We start from the raw sequence: 14,663 nt of genomic DNA, 5'->3' as shown, positions 1-14,663 counted from the left end.
CTCTCCCTGCTCCATTCCTCTTAAGTGCCCTCTCCTCCTCTCTCATCCTCAAACTATTCCTTTTCCTGTTTCCCACTTCCTTTCCGTTCCCCACTCCCTCCTCCCTCGTTTATCTTCACTGGCAAATTGTTCTACTTATTGTATTACTGGTTTGATTCATATTTTGTAATTGCTTCTACTATTTTTTATTGTATCCTTGTTATAATGTAAAGTGCTTTGGCGTAAAAAGCTATATAAACACAATAAACATAAACCTGAACTCTCACAGAAAACTAACTCTTCAGCGCGCTAAAGCATTTTATTTGGATATCACCAGCTCGAGACAAAGTACACAGTCCTTACCTTAATCCAAACCCTTGCTCTAATACTAACCTTACCCTTACTGCAACTCTTCCACTTGCCCTAATGCTTGCTCTACCCTATCCACTAGGTTGATCTTAACCGCTATCCTACGCCAACATCAACCAGTCATCTCCAAACTCCCTATCCCTTTAACACTTACCCAAACCATAACTCTTTTAGCCATAGCCTTACAATAACCCCTACCTTAACACTAAGTCTGATTTTTAATCTGTCCTAACCACTAACCAAACATCAACGTCAAGCCCACAAAACTCTCATTAAGCCTAACAATTACCCTAGCAGCACTACATTTTGGCTACTGTTCAGCTGCATTTTTGAGTACTTTTAGCTTGGCAACCTTTTCACTGCAGAGGTATTTTCACCATGATGTTTCATAAACTACATTATTGTTGGCTACATTTTTGCTGGATACCATGAAAATGTCCTAAGGGCTTCAGAAATACATCAATTTATAAATAATTTAGAAAAACGAGCACAGCATGCATTTTCACACTGCATTCTTGCTTCATTGGGTAAATGTATAGCCGCGGTGGGTGGGGTTTAAAACAACTGTCAAACATTAGAAGTGGTGAAAGAAGTCTATTTGCCCGGTTGAAGTGATGAGGGCTCAATTGGTCAATGTTGCAAAAACTACCATCGGAGAATAGTAACATAGATACAGTTCCAAGCGTAAAGTGCAAAATACAAACAGTAAGCCTAAGAATTCAGCAGCAATAACAGTTCATATAAAAATGTGTAATAGGTAAAGGAATATGGTGAAATACAAGTTACAATGACACATACATATGTTTTCAGGATATGGAATTGGTGAAACAGCATATGTTAATGTTATTTGTACCGCGCACCATCACAAACGGAATTTGTCCCCAGGCGGATCCGCAAGCAAGAAGGTGGGGTGAGGTTAGTAAGGTGAAGAGGGAGTAGGAAAGTGAGAAAGGTGATGTCCTGTTGGCAGCTTCAGTTCGTTTTTCACAGTGCGCTGAGCTTGGGTGTGAATATCGGATTGATGCGAGTCCTTGTGTGCTGTTGGTGTGACCTATGTGTGTGTGTGTGTTGTTGCGGTGTGGTGAAGTGAGTGCGGTTTGCTGTGCGAGAAGGTGGTTGTGTGGATTTTTGTGAGAGTTAATTATGCAGAAATATTAGCTTTCGGGTTAGTGGGTTATATGTCTCTTAGTCCTTAGCATTCTTGTTCTATGTATCTGGTTGTCCTATGCAGTAGGCATATTCTTTCTTTCCTATCTGTCTAATTGTTAGGAGTAATGGCGTGGCAAGTTCCCAGCTTAGTTATTTTCGACCTCTGTGTACCAGGTTGAGGCGTGCATTGTCCCCCACTCTGGTATTGGTGCTGTATTTTTACAATCACAGGCTCCCTTCCGATTTCCTGTTGGTGATCTATTGCTGCCTATGTTGTAGGCCCTGGTATTATTGACCTATCATCCTTACCCTTCCATCCTGATCTCTCTGTGATAATTCTTTGGTATGATTGTAGCATATCTATCTTTCAATTGGCAAGATGATATGCCGTAGATTGTTCTTCCCTTACTTTTGATGGGTGGTAGTTTAGGGAGACAGGGAGAATTGGTTTCCTCTCTCAGCATTGTTTCAGCTGTGTATGTGCCCCCATAGGCATTCTTTCTAGTTAAGGGGCGAAGAGCCAAGATTTGAGGAGTTTTCTGAATAGGAGGTGACGTATGTTCTTTGGTAGTTTGTTCCAAGTTTTTGGGGTGAGGTGAGAGAAGGAGGATCCTCTGAATTTTGTTTTGTTGTATGGTTTTGGTTCCAAACGGATGTCGCTGCTGGATCTGAGTGGCCTTGTTGGGCGGTGTACGTTTAATTTTTGTCTTAGGCTCTTTGCGTTATGCCCATTGATTTGAACTTAATTCGCTGTTTTATTGGTAGCCAGTGTAGCGTTTTCAGCGCTGTTGTGATGTGTTCTCTTTGAGGTAGTTTGAAGAGCAGTCTGGCCGCCGCCTTTTGTATGCGTTGGAGTTTTTTTAGAAGTCGTTCTGGCATGCCCCGATATACGTTATAGGCGTAGTCTACTCTGGACATGACAGAGCAATGACAGTGATTGTTTTGTTAGCGAATACAAGGATGGTAAGATCCTTTTTACTGCTCGCAGGAGAAAGAGGCATTTCTTGATTAGAGCGTTTACTTGTGGCTCTAGAGTAAGTTCGTTGTCCATCAGGACTCCCAGGTTTTTTACAATCGACAATGGGGCTGGGGTTGTGCCAAGTTCTGTTGGCCAGTGGATGTAGTGGTTGTCTCCTCCGTTTTTTGTTATGATCATTATTTCTGTTTTGCCTTGGTTGAGTTTGAGGTAGTTCGAATTCATCCAAATTTCACGAAGGCAGCTCTGTAATGTTGTGTTTTCTTCTTGTGTGTCTTGTATTTTGTAGACTATTTGTGTGTCATCAGTGTAGTTTTAGCAGGTGAGGCCATGTCTTTTAATCTTGATTAGTTGAGACAGGTAAATGTTAAATAATAGTGGGGAGAAGGATGATCCTTGTGGTACTCCACATGAGGACTCTTGGGTTGGATTTGAAAGGTTTGATCCATATAGTTTCTGTTCTGTTTGTTAGGAAGGATTTGATCCATAGTAAGGGGTGCAGTCAGTGATTCCAATTTCTTCCAGTCTCATGATGACAATGTCGTGGTAAACTGTGTCGAACTGCAGCAGAGAGGTCTAGAAGCATCAGACCGGTACCATTGTCTGAGTCTGCGTTTGCCTTTAGTTCATCCCAGATTGAGAGAAGTGCTGTTTCTGTTCCTCTCATTGGTCTAAAGCTTACTTGTGCCTGGTCCAATAGGCAGTGCTCTTCTATGAATTCTTGGGTTGTTCTATATATGTATGTTTCCAGCAGTTTAGATGCGTACGGGATGTTGGAGATAGGTCTGTAATTGGAGAAGTCCTCCACGTGTTTTCTGCTGTATCCTTGAGGAGCGGCTTGATGTATGCTGATTTGAAGGATTGTGGCACTTTCCCTGTTGATATTGATTGGTTGAAGACGTTTCTTTAGCAGTCCATGGGTGTTTATTGTGAGAGGATTGATTTGTATATGTCTGGGGGGCAGGGATCTGTGGGGGAAACGTGTTCTGTTGCTTTTGTTTACCAGTTTGACGAATGTCTCCACTGATATGTGGAGGAAGCTTCAGAGTTTGTTTGGGCTTTCCTCATAGGGGTGGGTGGGTTGCATATTGTGGTTGCATGGTCTGCTCTGTATGGTCTTTTGGATGGTCAATATTTTGTTTTTGAAATGGTCTGTAAGGTCATTGCATAGTTTCTTCGATCGTATTGGAGTCTTGTTGCAGCCAGGTGGGTTTTTTATTTTGTTTATGATTTTCTAATAAAGGTGATTTGATATTTAGTTGTGGTTCTTAGGTTTACTGGCGAGCAGGCATAGGTAGAGATTATGGTGTAGAAACATGGAGTGTCTGCTTATGCTACATAGTGTGATGTTGGATGAAAGCTGAAATGGTAAAAGCAGAGACCTTCCTTTCACAGAATTCATTTTTGGGCTTCATCTTTGTGACACAACATTCTCTTTTCACAGCCATGTGGAAACAGGCAGGTGTATTTTGAGGAAAAAGAAGATGATTGCATGTTCTTTAAGATATAATTTACGCTGTCTTGAAGTAGTACTCCTAGGAGCCTAAGTAATGATTGTTTCATCACCTGAAACAGAGTTTTACATGGGTCACCCTCAACCAAGTATGGTAGATGTTTCATTAACGGCAGTGTTTTACACCCTCCCCGCTTTCATCTGAGGTCAGCAGATGCCATTCATAAACAGGTGAATTCTGTCACAGTTCCTGCTGCCAGCTTCCACTGTCAGAGTGGCTATTGCATCTATTGCCCAGGGTGTTTGTGCTTTCCTTTAGTGAACTCTTATTCTTGGCCATCTGCTTTCATTCTATATGGTACACTTCACAGGCATACATCTACCGACTTTCTTTATTTTGTACTTCGGCCTCCCAGTGCTAAGACAAAGATTGCCTGTGTCGTCTCTCCCACAGGGGCAGCTAAGACTAGGCTAAGCAAATGTCAGGAGAAGCGACAGAACTTCGAGATGTGATAGAATGGTGGTTGATATTCAAAGCAAATGACTGCATCACAAGACAGAGGGGTACGCAGGATTTGGGGATGGCAGAAGCAGACTATAGCAAGGTGGGAGAGTGTTTAAACTGGAGTTGTTTCCAAAAATAATTGATGATCTATAGGCATTGAGACCATACGAGGCTACAATATTGTAGTTATCGCACAGAACGTGCATGGGATGTCAATCCTCAGACAGTTGGTGAGTTGTGCATTACTGGGTAGCCAGAAAGGATGTATTTGGAATCAATGGGTTGTGGAACCCTGATCTGTCCTGCAAGAAGGGGCGTAAACCCCACACGTGGCTCACAATGTATTGTTCCCTTTGTGATTGTTTGATGTTTTCATCCTCATGCCTTGAACACTCATTTAAATTCCATGTCGCACATTTCTTCCTTCTTCCTACAATGCCTAACCTGATCCCCATTTCCTCTCTTGAACTCGTCCTCGCTCTTTACCTGCGCCTCCGTTCCCTCACTAACTGCTACCCTGGTTCCCCTTTCATTTCTTGCCTCCCGCCTTTCCTCCTTTGCCCTTCCACTCTGATCTACAGGCTTCGATGACTTTCACCTGTCCATCCACAGTGACATGGCCACCATTGTGAAGGCCATGCGCTCCACCGAGTCTGGCCTCGAGGTCCGGGACAGGATGTGGTTAAAGATCACCATTCCCAATGCCTTCATAGGTAAGTTTTGTGGCTTATGTTTTTTAATGGGATGTTGCCACTTGATTTAATATCTGCGAGAAATGTTTCAGTGTAATAGGGTTCTCTCTTCTGCCCCACTGGTGTGAGCAGCTCAGATATTTGATTGTGTCAGTTTATGACTATGCTGCATAGTATAGTAAGAATGCTTAGTCATGAAGTCAAAACTCTTCTGCTGTGTGTTAGTCGTGTCTGGGACATTACCTGGATGGATGTGCAGTACACTTAGGTACAGCCAGACACATGGAGTCTGAAGACTGTAGACGTCAAGATATCAATTGTGTATACCATTGTGTTTCTTAACCCCATCAGATGGCAGTATAACAGAACTGACACATCCGTATATGGATGGAGAGATCCTTAGGGAGCCTTCAGTAAGTAGTATGGTCAGGATGCCAAAGGTGACGGTCTGTATTTTGCACAACAAGAGAGTGATTGCACATAGCGTGTCAACCCATACTCTGCAAATGAAGATAAAACCCTCCAAGGCAGAATGATGGTTCAGAAGCTGAAAGAAAGCAGTACAGCAGAGATCCAAACAAATGTTGGCGGCCCAGGAGAGCTCAAGGAAACAAAACTAAGCAAACCTGTTGGGTAAAATGTCCATTGGGTGTGTAATTCTCCCCACTTGGGGAGTCCCCCAGCACTTTTTACTGGACCATTGGATTTATTCTGTCTCTCCTGAGTGAGTGGGAACCTTTTTCCTTACTAGTTTTAAAGTAACTCTAGAATCCTTTGTTGGTTGGTTTTGATGGAGTCTGCTTTCCTCCATATTTTTCCATGGCATCTGTATTTTACTATTGAAGCACACAGCACCTTCTGTGCCCTGCTGCTGGAAGCTCCTTGAACTTCCCTCTGGTTTTCTTTTTCTTTTCCCGTGCCAACATGATGTTACCAGGATAGGGGGATACTTTTTATCAAACCTATACTTTTCTTTTATAGGATAAGCACCCCCTCCCTAATCTGGAGTGCTGAGGGGACACATAGTATCCATTTTCTCACTTCTCCTGTGACTTTCCAGTTACAGGGACAAGTTTATCTGAGTGGCTGGTGGCAGTGGATTTCGATTTTGTGAAACTTTTATCACAGCTGTATTGACAGCTGCGATAAGGGACACATGCACCACCATTGACATAAAGTGGTGCCGGTCTTCTTTTTTTAACCAACTTCCGATGATTTGTCCTTTCTTGAGCCTTCATCTGCCAACTTTGAGTGGGGGCTCCTGATATTTGTCTTTAGTCTTTGTTGGGTTTCCATGGGAAAGCCCGCCTGGAGGCATTAGTGTGTTCGGGAAGACAGGTAGCTGCAAGGACACAAACTCCTCAGGCCTTTTTCCTCCAGTATGTCTGCATGGAACCCGTTCTGGCTGGGAGCCTGGCTGTCCCCTTGGGACATCCACCACCCAAACGTTTAAACAAAGCATGCTTGCTGATTGACTGGGTTCCTATGTATCGGGCGAGAGTCTTGATGCAGAAGCCAGAGTTGACCACTGGAAGATCTATTCTGAAGAAGAAGAAAGGAGAATGCGTGCAGCCACCTCCAGTGACCGCCATAGTGACTGCTGCAACTCCAGCCCTTTCTTCTGTGCGACAGAGAAGATCCAGACCGGACGACCTCCTCTCTTGAACTGGTGGGCCCAACCTGTCTCGAGACCAGCCACAATTTGAGCCATTCCACGATTAGCTGTGACTTTCCAGGCCTGCAGATTCTGAATACCCTGGGACTTCTGGCACTGCTGCGGCGCATCATCTCATCAAGTGTGGTTCCGGCTACAAACCTGTGGACATCTGTCTGGGCCTACAGGCGCTCCATCCTAATTGTAGAAGTCCCCTCAGCTGAGTCATGGGCCGTGAGAAAGAAGGAAGTCTGCCGGGTAACAACGGTCGCTGCTACGAAGCCTGTGTTGAGCCTCCACAATCGGGTGCCACAAAGATTTTCTACTGGGCATCCGTGTGACCGAGTCCGACCATCTGCTTCTGCCAAAAGTTCTTTCTCCAGCCACCAAGGCCAGAGACCCGAACCAGAGCTGCAGCTGTCTTACCTTGGGGATCCACCAGTGACATTGTTGTTCTTCACTGGAAAAGGTACTGTGTCACTCCTGGGTATTTACATGGGCAATTGTGTTCCTTTTTGCTCCTCGTGAGCATCTGAGGTCACATTGGACTGGACAACCCAACCTTTCTCTCCCATGTCTCAGGACATCCGTCCTAGCGGTTGAAATCCTTCAGGTGGCCTACCTGGCCTGCAGAACCCTTTGAATCTAATTCCATTACCTACCTGCTAAAATAAAGCATCTTCTTAGAACGTATAACTTTGATGATTTATGCCTTCCATTGTTCTGCCACCCGCGGGTCACTGGTCCCCCAGTGTTCCCTTCTGACTTCTGAGACACTTATTCCCCAGATAGGGTTGGACTTCTAATGTTAAGGCCTACACAAAGTTATTTACTTGCCAGTCTTGCTCTTTCCAGTTAATGTTGGTTGATATGATTTGATAACTTGAAGCTACCCTTACTACTTATCTTTTATTCTTCTAAAAGTCTATTTAATTGTATTTGCAAAAGCAAATATCTACTGTTTAGATCTGTGTGAACTATTTTTACTTCACTGAGTTGCATATTGATTTTAACATTAACTTATATATAATAAATAACCATATTTGTATATAACTACAGTGTCTAAGTGTTTCCTTGACTATATGTATGCTCAAATGTCTTTGTACAGCCCTTCTCGCTCCTAGACTAAACCTGGCTTCTCGACCATAGCTACCAAACCTTTTGAGTAGTTCAGACCAAACCTAAGAGTTGGAGCCCTGTACTTCTAAGAGTGTATCTTCAAAAGCCCTATCACAGGTGTTAGTAAAGCTCCCTAACAAAACCCAGAAAGGTGAAATGCAGCACAAGGAAATGGCAAGTGAGAGATATTTTGTAAATGAAGTAGGTTTGTTTTGAAAAGAAACATAGATGAATAGTAAAATAGAAGCAAGGACAAATCAACCACTCACTAAGTGTTCTTGAGCATGTGTGGCTGTCTAATAAACAGGTTATATGTTAGTATGTTGAAATTTGGTCCAAGTGATCGATTGCAACTAGAATTTGAGAGTTTATTTATGTGTGGCATTTATAATATGCAGATAGTGAACTTGAGTTGATTGGCTAGCTGTGTGACTAAGAAAGATCGAGATGCAGGCACTCTGCCTAGTATTGCAAAATGAGGCATCCCTGATATAGACCTGCAAATTGAAAATGCCAATCCTAACAGCCCCATAATGGGCTGAACAGGTGTGTCACCTCCTCCTATTGCATATGAAGGTTGTGTCCCCAGTCAGTTTACATCCAACACATAATCTACTGTTACTGCAACCGCAGCAGATAACACACACACAACCACAGTCTGAGGATTTGCCAGCAGGGCTTCGGAAGTCCTAGAGTTTGGTGTTACACAGTTACCACCTCGCTGCATGGACATCCTAAAAGAGGCGCGTAAACCAAAAAAAACCCACCTGACTTCAATAAGTGCAAACAATTTATTTGTACTCTGGTGTACAGAGCACTCTGTAAATCCAATACAGTGCTCCGCAACTGAAGTCCTTGCGTATTTACACTATTGCTGAACCTGTATATAAAGTGCATTTAGTAGCACTAGCCGCCTATGCAATGTCACAGCATAAAGTCTCATGGTGTAAAGTGCCAGTGGTTCGTGTCAAATGTAGTCGCCCTCCGATAGCAAACTGGCTCCTACCTGAACCAAAGTGTTATGTTATTGGGCATTTGTATAGCGCCTTCCACCACGGGTATTACCTCAATGGGCTGTATTTGAACGCCTGATGGGACAGTAGTCCAGGTCAGTGGAGAAATTAGGTGGTAGTGCATGTGTGCACTCAGTATGTGTGCAGCTAGGCTGAATTGTCTTGGGTAGATGTGTTCTAGCGGAGGTGGTGCTTGTATATGAGATTATCTGTGCAGATAGGCTGATTTTTTTCTCATGGAGGATAACTGTGTTCTAAATATTGTTGAGGAGTGCATGGTCGTGTATAATTATGTGTGCAGCTAGGTCGAAATTAATCAAGGGGGATAGCCGCATTCTATTGTTTGTTGGTGTAGAGGAGAGAATCAACATATTGGTAGTTATGTGCGAGTATCCGTGCACTTGGAAGAGGTCCCCTGTTCTCGATTAGCTTCCTGTGCCTGCCGAATTAACTTTTGCTCCCTTTTATAGAGGTTTGGTGCTTTATTTCTCCGGGAACCTCTGTCTAGTGTGGACTCCAGTCTGTTTTGCCAAGCATGGCCGTACCTCTCTGGCTTAACAATATAGTCAAGGTTGAGTTTGGCTGTTTCCCAAACCTGCTGTACCAGGCTATTATCTCTATATATAGAAGAGCACTATGGAAGGTAATTACCTCAGTTCTCACACTCAAACTTTATTGGAACAGTGTAGGCTATTAGCTTCCATATGCTCTGGAGTGTGGAGTGTTTAGGTCTAGGCATGGCAGGAGCTGCAAAGGGTTGTGGCCATTCTAGTGGTAACAGTCCTGGTGCTTTATTGGGCAAGTTGACCATCCCTGTGTCTTCTCAATAAGCAGTTACATCCAGTTCTGGTCTGTCTGTATTATTCGAATAACAAAGTTGTCAATTTCGATCAGAAATGATTTAAAATAACAGATTTACAGATGTCGTAGGCATTCTCCAATAGCACCAAGATGAGAACAAGTGGGGAACCATCTTGTGAGGGTAAAAAAAAAAAGAGGGGGACAGGGACCAGGTACAAAACAAACAAACCAATATATTTAAGAAATATTGACTTAAAAAGGTAACATTAACCTAAAGGGTGGGGGTGTCTGCTTCAAACATAATAGGAGTACTGTATAAATATACACAATTCCATTAATTATCATTACTGGAGGGAGTGGAAGGCAGGAGCGGGAGGAGCTCCTCCCTCTGTATCAAATAAGTGGAGTTTAAGCCAAGCCTTGAAGAGGTCGGCATGTATGCTGGCTTTTATTGTGATGGACAGTGGGTTCCAATGGAGCAGGGTGTGTGGGGAAAAGGAGCCAAAGCATGGGCAGTGGCATGGGGGGGCAGTGAGGTTGAGCTTAAAGGAAGAGCGAAGGGAATGAAATTGGAAGTAGACCAATATGATCACACAGGTACTGAGGAGTAAGATCATTTATAGCTTTTGTAGGCTAGAAAAAGGAAGCAGTTGTGCATGGAGAGGTAACCAAGAAGTTGTAGGTCCAGGTAGGGGGACGATCTGTATAGGTTGTAGGGAGTGCTTCTAGAAAAAGTTGAGGACTTATTCTAGCAGAAGGAAGGAGTGTGTGGGTGAAGATTAGAGTTTTTGTAGAGTGATAAGTAAGAAATTGATACATTTACCCAATGTTGAGAAGGTTAATGCAAGCAAAAGAGGCTGTGGTAGTGATGAGTTGTTGCAGTCTGAGCTCTCTATCAGAGAAAACAATGTTGCAAGCATTGGGCGAGGGAGCAGTAAGGTCAGACAGGAAGGGTTTAGGGGGAGGGTCTAGAAAGGGATGGCATTGGAAGTTGGAGAAAGATAACTTTCATTTTTGAAGAATTCAGCATGAGGCTGTGGAGAGCCATCCAGTGATGAATTGCTATGAGACATTTGGTAACCCATTCCTAGTTGGCTGGGGTGAAAGAGGGAAAGCAGAAAAAGATTTGTGTCGTCAGTAAAGAGGTGATGGTGAAAGCCAAAGGAAGAGAAGTCTTCCTAGGGCAGAGTTATAGTGGGTGAACAGCGGATGTTTAAGGACTGATCCTTGGAGGGGTGCAAACAGGAAGATGGGTGGGGTCAGAGGTGTGCGAGTTCCAGGAGATTTTAAAGGGTTAACCATTCAGACAGGAGGCGCTCTGGCTGAGAGCAGATTAGCAAAATCCAAGGTCCTAGTGTGTGAGGTGAAGAGAGGAGTGGTTGACAGTTAAATGCGGCAGAGCGGTGCAAAAGGATGAGTATAGAAGAGAGTTTGGCTTGGTGAGCATCAGAGGGAAAGTTGGAGACCTGCATGACTGCCGTCTCTGTGGAGTGATTACTACGGAATCCAGATTGAAGCAGAGCTGCAAGTCCATTATTGTCAAAGAACTTGGTGATTTCATTGAAGAGCAGCCACTTGATGGTCCTATAATGGTTAAGGGGGGGCAGGGAGAACTGGGTTGTAGTTTGTCAGGACATTTTGGTCAGCAGAGGGTTTTTCCAACAGGGACAAGACAGCTGAAGATTTGAAGGAGGCAGGGAAGGGTTCAGCGGGAGAGAGGTAAAAGAGTTAATTACAGGTAAGAGCCTGTATTACGATTCATGGGATCTCGTCCCTTCTCCCCAGGGGGAACCCTTCTCTGTGAGGCTAGGTAGGTGAGCCCGCTACACAACATTACCCCTAGGGGTGGCGGCAAGTGGGACCTTGCAGTGAGAAACTCCCCTCTTGGAGACACAGACTCCAGTTCCGTCAAGTAACTCCCGAAGCCCCTCAATGAAAAGTCCACAATATCATCAGGACTTCCTGAGAACTATCTCACCCAGATGAATGTTTGTTATTGCAACATCACAGAATGCAACCAACATGCAAACAAACATACTGGGAAGAAGTCGTCTGCAAGACATGAAGAGTACACAATGGTTGGAAGCCAACCATACTTGGACAAAGAACAGCAAGTGAGTAATAACCAACGCTTCAGGAAGAAAGAAGAACTTCACCTATACGCTGCGGAGTACCCAGCACTTTCCAGTAAGAAGGGAAGAAAGTCCAGCATAGAGTGTTGACGGGGCCTGGGAGTTTCAAAGCTGTCGAGATAAAGACAAGGAGAGCCTGGGAAGTCCTCAATCGAGCGGATGCTGGCAACCGATAAGGGAAGGGGGCACAGAGAGGGCAGAAACCCAATCTGTGGATGCCTAAGAGAAGTACAGGCGGTGGCGTGACCCAGGAGAGATGGACCATCTGGTCCTCAACACAGAAACTGTGAGAGAACCAGTTCCGGGGAGCTGCGCGTCCAAACGGAAAGGAGGAAGGAACGCAAGCATTCGGGAAACCCGAGGATGCCTGACCCCACAGGAAGAACTGGTGACACCAACATAGCAGTGCAAAGGCGGCGGGAGACCTGGGAGTGGTGCAGTACAAGGAAACTATCACGGGAATCATACTCGTCCCAGTGGTTGTGAAATACCTTAAAGAAAGTGTAGAATATAGAAAAACCCAGTACTCATCCCAGTGAGAGTGAACATTGTAAAGACAGGGAAGGACATTTTGAAGCACAAGTAAGTCAGACCAGGGAGAGTTGATAATTTAACCAAGTTTGGAAAGTAGTAAAGAGACACTGCAAGAGTCCCAAAGGAATAGGGGCCAAGACCCTATCTTGAAAAGCATACGAATTGTATCTGTAGAACAAAAGGGGAGACCTTTTGAGGTTGAAGACTCCCTACAGGAACAAAAGGCACTGGTCCATGTAATCACAAAGAACTCCTTGCGATAGAATATGGAGGCTAGAAACGCCTGTCCAGTAGAAGGAAGTCCTTCTCTTGGACCCTTTTTCTTTTGAGGTTTTGAATAGTCGTAGGGTCAGAGTAGGGTAGTATTTGGACGGAGGATAGGCTGTCGATTTGGGCTGCACTATTGACTCCGAGCACCCTAGTTAGTTTTGTTCGGTAGGGCTGGGCCTTTTTTTTCCATATCATTTAAATTAAACTTGGTAAGAATGCTACCCCTTTGTCTGCCTCCTTCTGACCTACCACAGCACCCTCTCATTTCCCTGTGCTTGGATCCCCGAATAATGTACTTTTTTCTTGTGGTGAACTGCGGCTCGCACACTTTGGTATTTTGGTGCCACTAAGCTGCAAAGTGCAAGGAACAATACTCAGTTGTAGTCTCTCAGTTACACATCAGGCTCTAGTGACAATCTGTGGTATGTGGACTGTATTGCAGCATGGGGAGGTGGATTTACTGTTGTATCCAACCTATGCTGCGAGTGTTGTATGTTCTTGTGCTCTGAGGTGTGCTGCAGTGCATGGTTTGGATATTTGGCTGTGTTGACCCGTTTTCTATGGAAGCAGTTAAGTGGAGGCTAGTGTATGTAAAGGTGGATATAATTGGGTAAAGCTGAAAAGCTGAAACAGTGAATGTGGACACTGCCTAAAAGAATATAGTGTGTCTTTGAAAGGTGTATGTTTTCATTGTCTTCCATTCTTTGGTGTTTTCTGCAGGTTCCGATGTAGTAGACTGGCTTTATCACCATGTGGAAGGATTTACAGATCGACGGGAAGCCCGCAAGTATGCCAGCAACCTTCTCAAAGCAGGTTATATTCGACACACAGTGAATAAAATTACCTTCTCAGAGCAGTGTTACTACATCTTCGGAGATCTCTGTGCTAGTAAGTATAAATACAGCTCAGTCAGTGTTCCATGAGTTCCAGATTTAACTGGATGCAATCAGCCATTGGGAGCCAAGTTCAGATTTCAGTGTTGCTCTTAAATACAGCTCAAAGGAACAGTTTGGCTGCATGCATTGCTCTTAACTACAAAACGTTCTTTTATAGTAAAGGTTCCCTACTCTTGGCTTGCCAATGGACCTCAGACTGCCTTATAGAACCACTGTCTGCTATATTTTTTAACAGCTTGTCTGGTAGAGCTTAACTGTCTTGAAGAATGTTACCAGAGATGGGCCACTTGAATTGAAAAAGGCTTGTGTGACGAATCCCAGGGTATTGTCACTACTCCTACAGGAGGAGCCACTTCCCAGAAAGCCAGGCCGCTCCCCGATAGTCCCCTTGGGGGTGGTACTCAGTGGTTGGATCTCATGTGAAGGGAGGCACTCCATGGGACCAGTGACCATGGCCTTGGGAGAATGCAGTATTCATACTGGGACGAGGAAGAGTGAGGCTTACCCAGGCAGAATACAAAACATCACTGACAAATTATGAGCCAAGGAGGCAAAAGCCCACCGCATAACCAACCTATGCGGTATAGTTTTCCCAAGGCAACCTCAATAATAAAAAGCAAGAAAAGACTGCATCCAAGGTCAAGTCAGCTGAGTAGGAGAGAGGAACCAGACGCCTGTTCCGTGGCAAGGGGCCAGAAGGAATGGGGCAGAGATGCTGCCAAGGAGAGACAACTCTCTCCAGGAGGTTCATGCAAGAGTGACCTGGCTGGTGGCGGGGAAACGGGGAACCCGACAAGCGAAGCCAGAGCGAGAAGACAACCAAAAGTGGGAGAGAGAGCCAAATGCTGCGGAGCTGCTGAAGAGAGAACTCTGAACATGGCAGGTGAATGTTGTGTGCAGCCGGCAGTGAGAGAGAGAGAGACAAATGCTGCAGAGCCATCGAGGAGGCAAGGGTGAACGTGGAAACTCCAATGAAGCCCCACCCTGTGTCCAGGATAGACCAGAGCGCGCAGCCATGCTTTCCAAAGGTAGGGAAAGGGTTGGGCTGGTTACTGGGGTACAGAGGGACCTGAATTGACTGAAACCAGACACATTAACATCCTGGGAGATGAAAAGGGATC

At 44.6% G+C, this 14,663-nt stretch overlaps 1 protein-coding gene across 4 annotated transcripts in view; it reads left to right on the top strand.

Moving 5' to 3' along the window:
- Positions 1-14,663, top strand: part of DVL3 (dishevelled segment polarity protein 3) — a 1,011,569-nt gene that overhangs the window by 895,668 nt on the left and 101,238 nt on the right. For all 4 annotated transcript variants that reach the window (XM_069618830.1, XM_069618832.1, XM_069618831.1 and 1 more), the window contains 2 exons: positions 5,013-5,144; positions 13,367-13,534. In XM_069618830.1, the coding sequence (XP_069474931.1) occupies positions 5,013-5,144; positions 13,367-13,534 (300 nt within the window). The remainder of the gene's footprint in view (positions 1-5,012; positions 5,145-13,366; positions 13,535-14,663) is intronic.

Source organism: Ambystoma mexicanum, chromosome 10 (assembly GCF_040938575.1).
Source record: "Ambystoma mexicanum isolate Mex_15411 chromosome 10, UKY_AmexF1_1, whole genome shotgun sequence".
Classification (NCBI taxonomy): Eukaryota; Metazoa; Chordata; class Amphibia; order Caudata; family Ambystomatidae; genus Ambystoma; species Ambystoma mexicanum.
The sequence above is the reverse complement of the archived record's forward strand: the minus strand, read 5'-3'. Positions and strand labels throughout refer to the sequence as shown.